A 17,801-nucleotide genomic window follows, 5' to 3' on the forward strand; every position below is an offset into this window, starting at 1 on the left:
CTTCCAGCAGACAACATGTTGTGCCCACATTAAATAAAATATCATCTATTTTTCCCACACAATGGTGAGCTGTTTAAGATGGAAAATGTATAGAAAACTAACTCTTGCTAGATAGAAGCACCATCACCACAAAATACTTCAATATATATATATATATGTCAGGCTAATAGTTTCTTAAGGAAGCCAATGCACTCCTGATCAATTGTATATTTGAAAATTGACATATTAACACAACTTTGTCATTATGACATTAACAGAAAAATTGCCTAATACATAACCAGCAGACACAGCAGTGTTGGACACGGTGCACCTTACAGCTAAGTGTCATCTTAGTAGCTAACTGCATTGATAGCATGGTAGCCTAGGTGTGGTAGCAACGCCGCGGTAGCAACCTGTCAATCACGAGTTATCCACGCCCTCAACTATACTCTGCTTTCTGGTCTGTTGGACTCTAAAGGGACCATAATTTACTAAATTGACATGCTGGATTGAAGACTTGAACCTAGAGATTGAGACCATAAACTCATGTTTACAATGTTTACTGTGATAATAAATCAAGTAGTCATTTTCTCATAGACTTTTATGCGATTCTTACAAGTGGAGGAGTCGCCCCCTGATGGCCAGCAGAGAGAATGCTTTGTCTTCACTTTTCAGAAGCAGAGGTTGCCGCCTGGGTGCTACTTAGCAACGTTAGCTAGCTTTCATGCTAAACTAAGCTAACAAGAGATTACTCCTTTTCAGCATTGATGTACAGATACAAAAGGTACATGTTTTTATACATCAATAAGAAACGCTTAATTGTGTGTGCTGTTTTATTAATTTACCACTGCAATGAAACATCAAATAATAGCCACTCTACATATTTGTACTGTCCACCATTAACATTACTTCAGTCCATTTGACCTCGGATCTAAGGGTCAGAGACATTGACACACCAGACTTGTTATTAATGTCTTTAATGTGAATAGTGACATCAACACCTAATTAGACCTCTTCAGACTTTCTCCACCAGCACAAACAAATGAGCCAATAATTTATCTTGAAGACCAAACAGAGCTCAAATGGAAACGATCCAGTGTGATCCCACTGGAGGACAACACTGTTTTCCACAACCAGTTCATGTGAAATGAGCTCCCTTAGACAGAGTCACAAATCCACAGACTACTGAGTCTGAAAATCGCCGTTAGGTTGGAGTTTATGGCTCTTTGTCGAGGAACCGCTGAATTTCTTTTGTCAGCTCCTCGTTGCGTCTCTGGGCCTCGTCTCGGTGGTGCTCTGCGTTTCTCAGGCAGATCTTCAGATCGGCCACTTGGCGGCTTTCTGCCGCCAGGGTGGACTGGAGCTCCAAGTTGCGTCTCTGGGCCTCGTCTCGGCTGCGCTCTGCTTCTTTCAGGCAGGACATCAGTTCGGCAATGTCGTGCAATTCTCCCGAATTTATCTTCAGATCCCTGTTCTGCTGCAGACTGCAAGAGACAGTGAGGACACAAACGAACAGTTCAGACATACAGTAAAGGGTCTAAATAGCTATTCACTCGATCCTGGAAACTATCCATGTCATATAGTCCTCATCATGGCAAAAACAAAAGTCCAAAATATTACTGCCACTGCCTAACATAAGCACTTGTTTTAGGAGTTACCTGAAATTAAGATGATCCGTCAAGATATATTGCACAACAAAAATATCCACTTTATAATATTTATTTAAAAAATGAAACTGAAAATGAAACAAAAGTTGTCAAAACATTTGCAGGTGCCACACACAAAATCTTGGGGGGAAAATCTTGAATATAATTCATCTTTTAACTTTTTGTTTCTTTCCAATAGCAGTATCAGTATGGTTGCAAATGTCCTTAAAAATACCCTTGCAATTACTTAATCCTTAGGTCTTAGGTCTTCTTTGTAGAGGTGTAACGATTCATTCGATTAATCGATGAATCGATCGTCAGTCCTATAGATTCTACTAAATCAATCTGCTAAAATAAATAAATAGAATGAATCGTTTTGGCTTCACCAATAATCGATATAAATGCATTTAATGGGATGAATCATGATTCTTACTTATGATTAATGTTTTAATATGTTTAAGACACTCTCCCCTGCCAGCATGTAGTCTATTTAATAATGTTCAAAATAACTGAGCAATGTTTAATTACATTTTTGTATTCAGCATAAAATATTATGCAGGTTTACTTTTTTCTAGAATAAATATGTTATTTTTCACCTTTCAGAAGAATACAGATAGTCTCACTTGCATTATTGCATGTTTATTTCATGGATATAGAATTTTGGTTACAAGTTACTGAATCGAATCGTGGTTTACAGAATCGAATCGAATCATTACAAAAAAAAATATCGTCCTTGAATCGAATCGCCAACGACTGTATCGTTAATCGAATCGAAGTGAAGCCAAAGATTCACACCCCTACTTCTTTGGTCACGTTTCCACCTGAAAACATTGTAATGGACTATTTTCCAGGTGTAACGGTTGGTGAGGGTCGGCGTGGAGCCCGTTAGGCGTGGACTCACCTGCCGATAGGCTGCTGGCTTTCTTTCTTCTGCACAGACCTGCCGTTGTTGACCTGCTCGACTGAAGCCATCCCTGCAACGGTCCCCAGACTCTTTTGAACGGTCAGAACCCGGGACAGTGGGGAGTTACTGGCCGGTTTTTGGGAGTCAGCAGAAGGCGAACATGTGTTGCCACTTCCTGCTGTGGCTATAAATGTCCTCTCACTCACTCCACCCGTGTGAGCCTTCCTGAACAACGATCCGGAACTCCGGAGGTCCAGGATCTTAAAAATGTCCTCCGACAGCGTCCCACTCTTCTCCTCCACGCTCTCCTGGATGTGACTCCACCGGTTGAGGGCGTCGGTCTTGGCTGCCATGCCGGTGAGGGGGCAGTTGAAGGTGGGCAGGGTCTGAGTGCGTTTTCGGGGACTTCCCGTCCAGTCGTCGGTGGAAGGTGAGCAAGGTTCCTGACGCTCGTGTTGTGGGCTGCAGTTTCCTCTGCCTGGACTTGGACCTGGACTTGGACCTGGACCCGGACTGTCAGTGTCCTCCTCTTCTTCTGGAGACTCAAAGGCTGATGCATCACACATCTGAGACAAATTACAGATGTAAATATTTAATGAGCTGTTATTTTGGAGTCAGAGGAAAGAAATGGAGGCAGAAATATGAAATAAATCTGGTCACAAAGATGAAGCTCATCATTCCAACTGTCAAATGTCAAAGGTTCCTGTGGATCGTTTTCAGAATGATATGTTCAAATTAAATCCATTTGATGGAACTGGGAAATTATTTATTAACTCATAAATAATCAGGAGGGCGGTGGTGTAGTGGGTAGCACTGTCGCCTCACAGCGAGAGGGTCCCGGGTTCTTTTCCCGGGTCGGGTTCGGGTTCCTTCTGTGTGGAGTTTGCATGTTCTCCTCGTGTAAGCGTGGGTTCTCTCCGGGTTCTCCAGCTTCCTACCACAGTCCAAAGACATGCAGGATGGACCTGTCTGTCTCTACATGTCAGCCCTGTGATAGACTGGTTACCTGTCTGTCTCTACATGTCGGCCCTGTGATAGACTGGTTACCTGTCTGTCTCTACATGTCAGCCCTGTGATAGACTGGTTACCTGTCTGTCTCTACATGTCTCCCTGTGATAGACTGGTTACCTGTCTGTCTCTACATGTCAGCCCTTTGATAGACTGGTTACCTGTCTGTCTCTACATGTCAGCCCTGTGATAGACTGGTTACCTGTCTGTCTCTACATGTCTCCCTGTGAGAGACTGGTTACCTGTCTGTCTCTACATGTCTCCCTGTGATAGACTGGTTACCTGTCTGTCTCTACATGTCTCCCTGTGATAGACTGGTTACCTGTCTGTCTCTACATGTCTCCCTGTGATAGACTGGTTACCTGTCTGTCTCTACATGTCAGCCCTGTGATAGACTGGTTACCTGTCTGTCTCTACATGTCAGCCCTGTGATAGACTGGTTACCTGTCTGTCTCTACATGTCAGCCCTTTGATAGACTGGTTACCTGTCTGTCTCTACATGTCTCCCTGTGATAGACTGGTTACCTGTCTGTCTCTACATGTCAGCCCTGTGATAGACTGGTTACCTGTCTGTCTCTACATGTCAGCCCTGTGATAGACTGGTTACCTGTCTGTCTCTACATGTCAGCCCTGTGATAGACTGGTTACCTGTCTGTCTCTACATGTCAGCCCCCTGTGATAGACTGGTTACCTGTCTGTCTCTACATGTCAGCCCTGTGATAGACTGGTTACCCGTCTGTCTCTACATGTCAGCCCTGTGATAGACTGGTTACCTGTCTGTCTCTACATGTCAGCCCTGTGGTAGACTGGTTACCTGTCTGTCTCTACATGTCAGCCCTGTGATAGACTGGTTACCTGTCTGTCTCTACATGTCAGCCCTGTGATAGACTGGTTACCTGTCTGTCTCTACATGTCAGCCCTGTGATAGACTGGTTACCTGTCTGTCTCTACATGTCAACCCTGTGATAGACTGATAACCTGTCTGTCTCTACATGTCAACCCTGTGATAGACTGATAACCTGTCTGTCTCTACATGTCTCCCTGTGAGAGACTGGTTACCTGTCTGTCTCTACATGTCTCCCTGTGAGAGACTGGTTACCTGTCTGTCTCTACATGTCTCCCTGTGATAGACTGGTTACCTGTCTGTCTCTACATGTCAGCCCTGTGATAGACTGGTTACCTGTCTGTCTCTACATGTCTCCCTGTGAGAGACTGGTTACCTGTCTGTCTCTACATGTCTCCCTGTGATAGACTGGTTACCTGTCTGTCTCTACATGTCAACCCTGTGATAGACTGATAACCTGTCTGTCTCTACATGTCTCCCTCTGAGAGACTGGTTACCTGTCTGTCTCTACATGTCTCCCTGTGAGAGACTGGTTACCTGTCTGTCTCTACATGTCTCCCTGTGATAGACTGGTTACCTGTCTGTCTCTACATGTCAGCCCTGTGATAGACTGGTTACCTGTCTGTCTCTACATGTCTCCCTGTGAGAGACTGGTTACCTGTCTGTCTCTACATGTCTCCCTGTGATAGACTGGTTACCTGTCTGTCTCTACATGTCAGCCCTGTGATAGACTGGTTACCTGTCTGTCTCTACATGTCTCCCTGTGAGAGACTGGTTACCTGTCTGTCTCTACATGTCTCCCTGTGATAGACTGGTTACCTGTCTGTCTCTACATGTCTCACTGTGATAGACTGGTTACCTGTCTGTCTCTACATGTCTCCCTGTGAGAGACTGGTTACCTTTCTGTCTCTACATGTCTCCCTGTGATAGACTGGTTACCTGTCTGTCTCTACATGTCTCCCTGTGATAGACTGGTTACCTGTCTGTCTCTACATGTCTCACTGTGATAGACTGGTTACCTGTCTGTCTCTACATGTCTCCCTGTGAGAGACTGGTTACCTGTCTGTCTCTACATGTCTCCCTGTGATAGACTGGTTACCTGTCTGTCTCTACATGTCTCCCTGTGATAGACTGGTTACCTGTCTGTCTCTACATGTCTCACTGTGATAGACTGGTTACCTGTCTGTCTCTACATGTCTCCCTGTGAGAGACTGGTTACCTGTCTGTCTCTACATGTCAGCCCTGTGATAGACTGGTTACCTGTCTGTCTCTACATGTCAGCCCTGTGATAGACTGGTTACCTGTCTGTCTCTACATGTCAGCCCTGTGATAGACTGGTTACCTGTCCAGGGTGTACCCCGCCTTCGCCCAATGACAGCTGGGATCGGCTCCAAGTTATTGATTAAAATGCCCCCTCCCCATGGCTCTGCTTACAGACATGAGAGTATTGATCAACAAGGGAGAAAATGAACTGTCGAAAACTTGGCAACTTTTTCTCCAAATGCAATACTTATTTCCGACCACAGAGTTGTTTAGATTTCTCCAACAAATTGACACATCGGATGGAATTAGCACTATACGCCACACAGCCAACTTTCTCTCTGTCTTTCTACTAACAGGAGTCATTTTGGATATCCTGGTATGTGGTCTTTCCCCCATTGAACTGTGTCTTGTCCAGTTTTTAACCCGCCCTAAAAACAGGACATGGTGAAAATATGACAGAGCCTCTATGTGTGGTCGGCTGCTCGTACCTCTGCAGACTCCCAGCCCACGAAGCTGCGCGGAGTGCTCTTCTGGCTCTCAGCCCTGTTCAAGGGAGGGGAGGGACGCAGGTCGGGGAGCAGAGCCTCGTGCTGTCTGATCAACACCGTCATCAGCTTCTGGATCTGAGGAGTCGCTGCGAAGAAAAACAAAAAGCTTAGGATCAAAATGTCTTCTCATTCTCCATTCTTTAATTCACTTGAGCGGAATTGTTTTTATGGTTTGTATTTGTGTTATATTGCACAGTTCAGATCCATAGACATATGTATGCCAGTAGTATGATCTCATGGAGACACACCTTCCTAACTTGTGAGGACTTTTGTGCTAAAGGATGTTTTAAGTGAAGCATCTAAAGCAGGGATGAATTCATGCTGCAATATTACCACACGTCATTGCTTACTAAATGAATAGACATGTTGATTCAGAAGTCCTTACCCTTCATCACAGAGATGGGGTCTTCTATCTGGGGTTTGAGCAGGTTGATCCCCATCACGGTAGCCAAGTTCTCCACATTCATCTTATTCACCTGGCAGTGCAGCTGCACCTCGAACAAAAACCTGCAGCGAAATGAACGACCCGCGTCAAACACCGTGTGTGTGTGTGTGTGTGTGTGTGTGTGTGTGTGTGTGTGTGTGTGTGTGTGTGTGTGTGTGCGTGTGTGTGTGTGTGTGTGTGCGTGTGTGTGTGTGTGTGTGTGTGTGTGTGTGTGTGTGTGTGTGTGTGTGTGTGTGTGTGTGTGAAGACAGAATCCTTCCAGCGTCCTCGAAGCTCGTTGTTTTTCTCTGGAATGTTCTCTAGAACACTTCGCTCTTCTACTCACCGGCACACGTAACTCAGAAGGTTGTAGTTGTTTCTGGGCAGAAGAGCGATTTGTTTCTCCAAATTCCCCCAACCCTGAAAGGACAGATGAGCGAGAGAAGTAAGGACATACACGCTGAAAACCTCCTCCTCGTCCGTGTCGGTCGCTGCCGTGGTACCTCTGTGCTGCTGGAGTCCGGATGCTCGGTGCAGTCCAGGAAGGCTTGGTACTGAGTCCAGGGCACCACGGGTTCAGGGAGCTCGCGGAGGTACAGCTTGAGCAGCGATGCCACCGTGTGGACATCCGTGTCACTGCAGGCGATGACACACAATGATCCGATCAGCAATCCACGTACAGTGTGACTGACGTTTAAACCAAGCATCTGACCTGGTTTAAACGGGCTGTTCAACCCAACTTCACAAGCATACACATACATGCATAGCTACGTTTGAACATTGTGTATTTTGTATTAATTGTGGGCTTTAACTAAAAGGTTTACCATCTGCGTTTTACTATAAACAATGTCTTTACAAAGTCATCTTTGCTGTTTGGGGACATTTTCAGGCTCTGGGCCTAGTTTTGTATATTTAGCTGCTGGCTTGGAGTCAGTTTTGTTGTATGGACTCTGCCAAGATTACAGCTCAAGGGGAAAACACTGAACCCTGATTTTTTATGTTTTTATTTTGGGGCCAGAAGTTTGACATAAAGCATCTTTTACTCGCCGTTGCTGGCTTGACTCTGCTCACACTAGATCACAAACCGTTCAGGTTAAATGGATGTGTGTGTTGTTGAGCAACAGGCGTTTGCCGGCCAGAACAGGATGTGGTGTCGCCTTCAGCTCTGAGCAGACAGAAATCTATCAGATGCGTTGCATCTCTCTCATCTCTCCTTGCTTTCTCAGAAAGAAAAGAAAAAAGCTGGTGCTGATTGATTGAGGTTACGATTGTGTTCTCCTCGTATAGCAGTGACCTTCTAAGAGCTCATACATCATACGTACAGACAGGTTTAACAAATGCTTAAAAGGATATTTATGACCCTGTCAAGTGTTTTTGAATGTGTGACTACTACTTCATAACCGCTATACACTCAATATTTCAAATACAAGGATAGGCCTACCATTTTTTTCATATAGTAGCCTATATGCCACATGCATATAAACAGTACAACTGCTGTCAGGGTTGGTGAAACGCAAAAAGACATAAATGCAAAAAAGAGGCAGGCAGGTGAAATAAAACAGAAAAAATAAACCAGAATGGGATCAGGAACATGGACGTAAACACCATGAGACAAGAACAAGGGACAACAGCAGGCTGGCAACACCAAGTTGTAGAGCTAGGCAAGTCATGTCAGGACTTTGAAAGTGCAAAAATACAATATAAATATATCTATATAAATATACAAATATACATATATATTATAAATAAGGCGAGCAAGGCAGCAAAGGCAGGATTGAAGCAGCAAAAACAGACAAAGACGGAAGGAACAACGGGGACTAAATACACAAGAAACTAATCAGGCAACAAGACACAGTTGGGCAGGCAAGAGGGCAGGCTGAATGCTGATTGGATGAAACAGAAGGGCTGACAAGATTAACCAGAACACCATACAATACACTAAAACAGGAAGTCAAGCAAAACACAGGACACCAGATGCACCGAAGTTCAAAATGAAACAGGAAATAACCGACACCTAAGATCATGAAAACTACAATAAGTCTGAACCATACTTGTATGGAATCAGTTGAGGCTAGGGGCTTCCAATGAATAATAATAATAATAATGTCACATTGAGGTAGAAATTATGACTTATATTTTATGTGAATGCTTCATATCCCACCAGTCTATAGACTGTGGGGGTCATGAGTGCCCTACCTGGGGAAGGAGGGCCTCTCTCCTGCATCAAAGGCATCTCTGAACTGTTTGACGGCATTGTCCTGACCCGGGAGACGGAAGATTCCCTCTTCCTCCAGGCCATGCTCTTTAATGAACTCCACACACTTCTGCACCAGGATCGGCACCATGTGAGGCCCGAACCGTTGCTCATATGTTACCGTGTCCATGAGACTCCTTCCAAACACTGCAGACAGACAGAGAGATAAGACACGCCATACTCAGTAGTGTAGTGGAGGGTATACGCAGGTATACGGGGGTATTCTGGTGGTTTACAGTATACCCACCTATCAGCCAGAAAGCCGTTGGAATATATAGGAGAGTATACCCACTTCCTCCTCTGTAACAGACCCATCTACCTAACAGTACACCCGCCTCATAAACTACCACTACACTATCTGTTTTTCATGGTCGTTGCATATAGGGAGGAGCCTTTAGTTGAAACCCTTTAATTGTGGGAGTGAAGATATTCTTATATATTTACTTTGACACATTGACCTCTTGGCGAAATAGCTTATTCTCCTGCTGAGAGATACAACTTCAGTCAGTAGCTGGTTAGTTTATAGTCCACTTAGCATAAAAACTACGCTGGCTCTGTGCAAAGGTCACAAGAAACCCATCCTTCTTTGTATCCCAAGCTAAGCTAAGCTAACCAGTGGCTGTCCTTAGAGGTGAGGGATTTCTTCATTTATGTTTGGATAGAGTCAGGCTAGTTGTTTCCCATTTCCCTTTTATGCTAAGCTAAGCTAACCGGCTGCTAGCTCCAGCTACATATTTAGTGTACAGATGAGTGTGGTATCAATCTTCTCTATACCTCTAGGCAAAAAAGTGAATACCTCTAATTTTAAGAAAAGTCTTTCAAATAATATATCAGCAGATTCATACATAACGTTGTGTATCTATAATAATAGAAGTTTTACTGAACCTCCACTTGTTGGTACTCCAATAACCCTGCGCAGAGTGCGAACCCACTCGTCCATGTCATTCTGGGAGTTTGCCATGAGCACATAGGGACACGGCTCCCTGTCTTTAGTTGTACCTGTGAAATGGGGATTGTTGGAAAAAGACATCTTAGTACAGCAAAACCTTTAGTAGGCCAGATACGCCTGTCAGCACATGTGAAATCTACAGAAATATTTCCTGTGACGATTGAGATCAATTTGTGGTAGTTTCTGTTTTTCCACAATGCAGATAAGTGCAGACTCATGTGGACAGATACCATACGAGGACACGTAACCTGATTAGAAAATAATAATTGGTAGCTACTTACTTAGTGGGAAAAAAATGTCAGCAGTCAATGGCAAGAGACAATTTTGTATAATTTTTGTATGAATTGTGGCATGAATTACTGTCCTTTTACACATCAAGAAAGTCCCATGTTGTATATCTGGAGTATAAGACTGAAAATACATAATTAGAAAGAGGACACACCCATTAATCACGTAGGTGTCATCCTTCACTGAAGCTAAGTTGAGGGGGGAACTGCTGTCGGTCGGGATGGCGTTATCAGCTGTAGCGGACATATGAAAGCGTTGCAGGGCGGCTTGTGTGCTAGCCAGTAGGTCACATGCACTAAAGGACATGCACGCATGTCAACGAAGCATGGAGAAGGACGACCTCGCTCGGTGGCTCAAATCCCAAGTCCACATGCCGAAGTGTCATTGGGCAAGATACTGAACCCCAAATTGGCACCGAGTGTGAATGTGTGTGAATTAATTTGATTAGATTAAAATATTAGATAGATATTAAATATTACACCCTGGATACAGGAGAAATGATGATGGATGGACGATGGATGGATTAAACATTACATAAGAGTATATACCTTCTTTCAAGACATGTTTTAAGTGAATTTGCACTTGTTCCAATGTCACCTTATTATCACAAGCAGAAACATGTTGTATTCACTGTTTCCCCCCGTGTTCCCAGTTTTGCTCCCTTTTAAGGGTCGATTATATGCTTACGTGGTATGATCTCGAAGAGGTACTTCCCAGGGTCATCAGAGTTTGGGGAGAGTTCATTAACTTTACTGAACCGCAGCTGGATGACTCCCTGGAGATCAAGAAACACACACACACACACACACACACACACACAATGTAAAAGTACATTAGTGCCATGTCCACACTAAAGTCAAGAACCAACCACTGGTATACCATTTACGTTCATTCATAGTCCACCATATGTTAAGACTAATATGAAGCCCCAGCAGGAATTCCCAGCCCACTTCCTCTATCTCCACTCACAGTCCCTATTTTATGTATATTCTAAAACAAAAACCCAAAGTGGAAATGATTTGGGGGGACATGGGAGGTTATTCTTTTCACATTTTCATGAATGCTACCTTCCTGTTTCACTATCACACATTTTTAAAAAAGGAAGTAACTCAGAAGGAAGAGTAACAAAATAGCACGTGTAAGAGGAGATGAAGGCATAGCAAACATGACGTTTTATTTTACACATTAATGTGGGCTGTAAATTTGAAAAAGCGACAGTTACAGTGTAGTTATAGGTTTTCTGTAGCCACCGCTGATGAGAACATGGGACTGTATTGTCTCCATGCTGCCTCTTTAGACAAGTAAGGAGAGAACATCTTGTGTTTGTCCCACACAGACAGATCTCCAGCATGATAACAAAGTCTGTAGGATCTTGGCTGGATGGTTGTTCAAGAGCGTAAACCAGTAGATTAGTTTTTTTTTTTTTTTTTTTTTTTAATGGCAGCAGGCATCTCTTTGGAGACTTTAAGCACCATTTGTTTGCAGGAGGATATGCAACTCAGCTACAGTGTTTGTGCTATTGATTAGAAATGATAAAAGACACATTTCTTATCACCCTATGAATTCATCTATAAATAAACAAGACATGACATATAAAAATATGACTAAATGTTGAAGTGAGATAATGCTAGTTTGCATTTATTACTTAACAGCCCCGAATGTAAGAACATGCAGCAAATTCAAAACTTTTTGTATGAATTGCTTTGGATATAATGTGCACATATGTGTTGTACCAACAAAGGACAAGAAGAGAACACAGATTACATCATAATGAAGAGGTAAAGGTTCAAGTCTCAACTCACCTGGACAGTGGTCTCCTTGTCATCTTTGTGGTAGGTCAGAGAGCTTCCTCTGAGCACAAAGTAACGCTGCTGCCAGTTCTTGACTAAAGACCTCTGCTGTTTCTTGAGCCACCCGGCCTTCAGCGGCCTCTCCATGGACCTTGGGGAGAGCGGTGAGCCCGGCCTGGAGGCTCCCACTCCGGGTATCACGCTCCTGGATCGCGCTGCCAAACACCACAAGAAAGCTGTAGGTAAAACCGTCAATTTCTGGATCTGTTGTGTCACAGCCGGAGCTGAGAAACAACCAAAACTCTACTGAACTGAGCAGAGCACTTCCTCTTCGTGATATCAATATGCAGCACCCTATCCAGTTTGAGAGATCTGCTCACGGTTGCCTATTTTTGTTCCCCAGCAAAACCCTTTTAGGCTGAGAGGAAACTGTTGGTCTGAGCCGATGGGTTTCCTGTGGTAGAAGCATGAATGCAACTGTGATTGTTCTACATAAATAACACAGTGGTTTGTAAGGGGCCGGCCATCTAATGATATTCAAAGTTCTGTAAAGAGTTAATTTAGACTGGAATTGACACAGAAATCCTATTTTGGCATTAAAAGTATCACCCTTGACCGATACTTTGTTAGTTGAGGCCATGAAGTGATGGTTTAAAGGACACGATGAAAGAGCAGAAGCAGAGGTCTACGTGGCCCAGAGAAGACAGAGGGAGGAGGTCCGAGTAACACCCAGGACTGTGCAGATATCTGGATCGAGATTGAGCCCACATGCTCAGTTGTTCTTAAATTTACTGTGTCTTGTTAAGCAAGATGACAGAGGAGAAGAGAAGAAGCAGGGCGGCACTGGGGTAAACAGGAAGCTGCCACATCATCATCGCCGGCGGTCAGGCGACACTTTGAAGGTCTCCACCTAGAAGTTTGAGAGCCCTTTGGTCTAGTTTTAAAAGCGTCACCCTCCCTCGATTAGAGGAAAGTCAAAGTGCTGTTGAGGAACCCTGAGCCCACACACAGCGGCCGATGTCACACCCCAGTACAACTAACACACACACTGTGTCTTCAAACTGGCCTCAATTCCTGAGGAGGCTCCAGTCCCACAGCGCCACGGAGACGTGTTCAACATCAGATGGGTTTTACATCAAATGCAAGACTTTCCCGCCATGATGGCTACAGGGTCGTAGTGGGCCTGGGACAATATAAAAGTTAAAATAATTGCAATATTATCTCAATATCCCATATATCAAAATATACTTAAAAACTTAAACTTAAAACATACTGGTAATAAACTAATACCTTTATTAATTTATATTTTCTTAGTGAGCATACTTTATAGTGAAAAATAATCAATGCATCTTAAGCTCTCCCTGCTTAAATAAAGACTAATTACATTTTAAAATATATGTGTTTTCTGTATTTCTTTAAATCAGGCATTATTTTTCACTTCTACCATGATACTAAAGTAGACATTATGATTATCTATTTATGATTATGGAAATTCACCGCAATCAACTTATTGTGAGTGTTTTTTTAGGAGGGGAAAATGAAACTCAGAGTTTGCCACTGACTGTGTTGTAAATGTGTCATGTCATCAGAATAAATGATTAATAATAGGATTTAGATATGTATGTCGGGGATCTGGGGCGAAGGCAGGCCTGCCAGTCTATCACAGAGCTGACATGTAGTCAGACGTAGTGACACATAGACAGACAACGATTCACACTCACATTCACTTGAACTGGGGAGGAAGCTGCAGTACCCGGAGAGAATGACGCAAGTTCAAACCTCCGACATCACAATGACTACGTCCTAATGTTGTATACAATCTATGGTTCAAATATAGGAAAAGTTCAACATTTCGGAAACATACTCATGCTTTCTTGCCGAAAGTTACATGAGAAGATGGATACCACACTTATGTCTGTCTGTCAAATATTAAGCTAATAAATTAGCATGAAGACTGGAAACAGCTAGCCTGGTCGATGTCCAAAGGAAACAAAAAGGTTTCCAGTCTTTATGTTGAGCTCCTGCGAGTGGGATCGACCTTCTCATCCACCTATCATCACGCCAGCAATGAGCATATTTCCTAATGACAAACCCTTTAACCCTGAGCTACACAGCTAACAGCAGATGAGTGGAGTTTACTGCATCAGGCAGACTCCGTGTCAGTTTGAGTAAATCAGCACACTGACTGGTCTGTGGTCTGCCGGAAAGGCCAGATGCAGTATGACACACTGTTACATGTCGGCTCGGTTACATGCAGACGGCTGCCGTGTCAGAGCTCTGCCGACGCCGAGCTCCTTCCTGTTGAAAACTTGCATCACTCCAGTTCCAGTGTATACAATCCATCACTTTCATGGTCCATAAAACAGCTGAAGGTAAAAGACTCATGAATCTTTTGTGACAATAATAGCAGCTGATATTCACATCAACGTGAATGAGGTGAAATAAACACGCTACAGGCAGCAACTTCCTTTCACGGCGCTGAAAACAGTACCACTGAATGTGCATGTGATAAGAGCCGGAGCAAAAATTATGAGCGCTGTAAACCATAGCAGGCTGTACTGCAGAGAATTCACAGAGTCAATGCTTTTCTGCAATTTTCTGTTATTTGAGTGTTGCAAATGTTGTGCCATCCAAACCTGAGAAACATGGTATTCACTGATTGCACCCTTTGCCATCAGTGGTAAGTGTGGTATTTTAAAGTCTAGACAGCTGAGTAGTCCTGTTAAAATACATAACTGTAGTTCTGCATGCAGTTAGGAAATAATCATTGCAATATTGTTTTAGGGAACTAAAAGAGGAGTGGCAACTAAAGTTAAGAATTTCTATTTTATTTCCATGGCCAAGGAAAGTTCAATCAACGTTTGTGAACATGAGCTACTCTCTCTCTCTCTCTCTCTCTCTCTCTCTCTCTCTCTCTCAAAGCCACAACAGATCATTCAAATCATCCCAGTAGGATGGTCCGAACTTTGCGAGCGTTCTAGCGTGTTAAACTGGTGGAGTAGTAACGTTACGAAGCAGAGCCGAAGGAAATGAATACGACTGAACGACTTAAAGGTACACTATAGAGTAGCATTGGTGGTTGCTGCTTGTGTTCTCGTTGTATTTGCACAAATAAACACATCTTCACATATCGTTAATGCTTCCTCCACACACTGTTGAGCAAGAAGCTATTTAACCAATTCCTTCCTGTTTTGATGCCGGTAGGCGTGATAGGAACTGATAATGGTAAATGCAGACAAAAGGTTGATATAGTGGGGGTTTTTATTACAATGATCTATATATTTTTTCTATATTGTTTGTCTTGTATCCAAACCCCCCATTTTGATGGGCCTTTTCCTTCTTTCTCATCGCTTTTGTTGGTCCGATCCAGTCGCAACCCAAATGTGGTCAATTTCTTAACTGGTTGCAAAAGTGCGAAGTTGGCTACAAAATCAAAGATGGCCGTAGTCCACAAACCAATGGGTGACGTCACGACGACTACATCCTGTTCTTATAAACAGTCTATGGTTTTGACCATAACAACTAGCACCATTTTCCTTTGGACAGGTTCAAACCATCAACTCTATTATTCTATTTCTATGTTTTTATTACTGGGCTTTGTTGAATACTTTGAAATTCTGATTTGTCAACTAAGGCTTGCTTCATAGCGGACCGTTTCTATGACTGGATGCACTTCTGAATCCCATACAAAGCAAATGGACTATTTTTTTAGATTAAGCAATATAATCATTTTTAAATCTCTAAAAACATTTTTAAATCAATATTTTGTGGGAATGGTTGATTTCTTTAGTGAGAAGCTGCTCACCTTCCAGGTTCATTTCACAATAATGACCTGCTGACTGAACATGATTCCTTATATGGCTATATGCTCCCACATACTCAGAACATTGACTGTCATCTACTACTTCTTTCCCAATTCATTGTCTTTGGTATGTTTACAAGTTTGTTCATGTTTACTAATATATTGGACTATGATCTATGAAAATGCCAAGCTATGTTTTAATATAGAAGCAATACACTCCATAGTAGATGACAGTGATTTGTCACCACATAGCAAGTAACCACCAATGCTCAGAAACCCTAACGGATTTATTATTTTATATTTTATATAACAAAACAGCCATTTACACTACATACTATGGTACCTTAATTATGATGTATACTGTATACCATGAATTGATATGCAAAAAAAAAAGAATATTCCCGAACAGAAAAAATATGATTGTTGTTAAAGTACACACTGTGGATATATTAGTTTGGATAAATGGAACATGAGGAATAGTAAAAGGATCAGACAGATATCCGAACTGTAAAGTGTCTAAAATGTGGAGGCTGAAAGCGTAGCATCCTGCTGACAGTGAAGGCAGCGCGGCCGTGGCTTACCTATGCGAGCTGTCTCAGCCTTGAAGGTGCTGAAGTCCCAGTTGCGAGGTAGTTTCAGAGACATTGTCCGTAACTCATAGCAGAGGTCAGTGTTTCATTTCACACACACAAACACACACACACACACATACACACACACAAATACTCAAACAACACAATCACACAAACTGGAGATGTCGCAGATCACACTTCCTACTTCCTGTGTGTTAATCTTTCTTCTTCTTCTTTTTCAGCCCTTCGTAACGCGTCCCCTCATGTTGCCTTTACTTCCATGTTCACGCTTGTTCTGTATAAATGGCGTCCAGGCTGATTCACTACTGGGTGCAGGGCTCCGGGGTTCATGTAGGATGAGTGGGTACTTTTCAAATGACTGATGTTTCACACAGAAAAAAACTCCCACGTGTGTTTTAAAGGAAATGGTTTTCACCTCTGAGCCATGCACCTGCAGCAGAGTGAGTATATAAAGCTACATCTCAGGATTAAAGATGGAACTTTAACTTCTGCTGAACCATGAATAAGGAGTTATGATTCCCCATCCTAAACTAAATAAACCACTAACATTGGTCAGATGGTGTTGTTGACTGTTTATCTATTTCAAAATGGGGAAGAAGACCGAGGGGGAAGAAACCAGTCACACACACCATCTTTTTTTTATTTTTTTATTTCCTCTAAACAAAGGTAAAGCACATTTCAGCATCAAAGATTACATCTTTTCTCGAGACAAATACAACTCAACACAAACCATTGCACAGTCCAAGAATAATATACTGAAATCATACAGCTTTATAAGAGAATCTATAACCACAAAATCAAAACCACAAAGGGGAGCCTAAAGCATGTGGGACGGTCACAACTCCCGTACATTCCTTATAGAGGGTCCTGCAAAGTGGCACCGTGTTGATTAACAATGGCGGTGTTCCCTGGCAGCCAAAAAAAAACTATCTTTTGCAAAATGCAAAATGTGGTATGTTTGTCCCGTATATTCTGCCTCCCTGTGAGCAAATAGGGTGAGTGGAATGTTTCAGACAGCAGTAACAAGAGGGTCAAACCACCTTTCTGCTCAGATGCGGCACCGGTGTTGCATTTGATCAGCCGACCACGGGAGCTCCAGCTCTCTCTAGTGGCCGACCGTAACACCAGGCCAGAGAAATGGCAGTAGAGCTGCAGGGCTCAAACCTGAAACATCAAAACCACCACAGCGGGCTGTGAAGCCAGAGAAATATATCTATGAATGCTGAAACATCAGTCCTCGTGTCACTTTCTGGGGACTTCCTGTCTCCTGGAAGGGAGACGCTGCAACACAGTGCTACGAGTGTCTGCAGGAGTTGACACATGACGCCTACGGGGGGAGAAAACACCCAAAAGCACTGAAGTCACAGAGAAAATACCGCTATGTCAATACTCTCTTCTATATGGCAGTAACACTTTAAATATCCCTCTAACCAGAAATACTAAAGATTCTAAACATCTGCAATTTACAATATAGTCACTTCGTTACAGTGAATAAAATAAATACTTTCA

At 43.0% G+C, this 17,801-nt stretch overlaps 1 protein-coding gene across 2 annotated transcripts; it reads right to left on the reverse strand.

Annotated features, from left to right (window-relative positions):
- Positions 1–798: 798 nt before the first annotated feature.
- On the reverse strand, positions 799–16,632 carry arhgap25 (Rho GTPase activating protein 25). Of its 2 annotated transcripts, none has more exons than XM_084025932.1 (11): positions 16,281–16,632; positions 11,910–12,112; positions 10,795–10,882; positions 9,756–9,869; positions 8,813–9,017; positions 7,120–7,252; positions 6,963–7,036; positions 6,578–6,699; positions 6,133–6,278; positions 2,527–3,095; positions 799–1,463 (listed from the first exon to the last, which is right to left on the reverse strand). In XM_084025932.1, exons 1-11 carry the CDS (start codon positions 16,342–16,344, stop codon positions 1,196–1,198), a joined length of 1,986 nt encoding a protein of 661 aa, XP_083882058.1. In that variant the 5' UTR covers positions 16,345–16,632; the 3' UTR covers positions 799–1,195. The 2 variants fall into 2 exon arrangements, with proteins under 2 accessions (XP_083882058.1, XP_083882057.1); XM_084025931.1 differs by having other exon boundaries at positions 11,910–12,133.
- Positions 16,633–17,801: the final 1,169 nt, after the last annotated feature.

Source organism: Eutrigla gurnardus (assembly GCF_963514095.1).
Source record: "Eutrigla gurnardus genome assembly, chromosome: 13".
NCBI classification, from domain to species: domain Eukaryota; kingdom Metazoa; phylum Chordata; class Actinopteri; order Perciformes; family Triglidae; genus Eutrigla; species Eutrigla gurnardus.

Excerpts from the sequence above, each read along its gene's own strand:
- arhgap25 (XM_084025931.1), bottom strand. The coding sequence starts at position 16,344 with ATGTCTCTGAAACTACCTCGCAACTGGGACTTCAGCACCTTCAAGGCT. Across the intron at positions 12,134-16,280 it reads GGCTGAGACAGCTCGCATAG|CTTTCTTGTGGTGTTTGGCA; the intron begins GTAAGCCACGGC and ends TTTTACCTACAG. Across the intron at positions 9,870-10,794 it reads CCTCTTCGAGATCATACCAC|GTACAACTAAAGACAGGGAG; the intron begins GTAAGCATATAA and ends CCCATTTCACAG.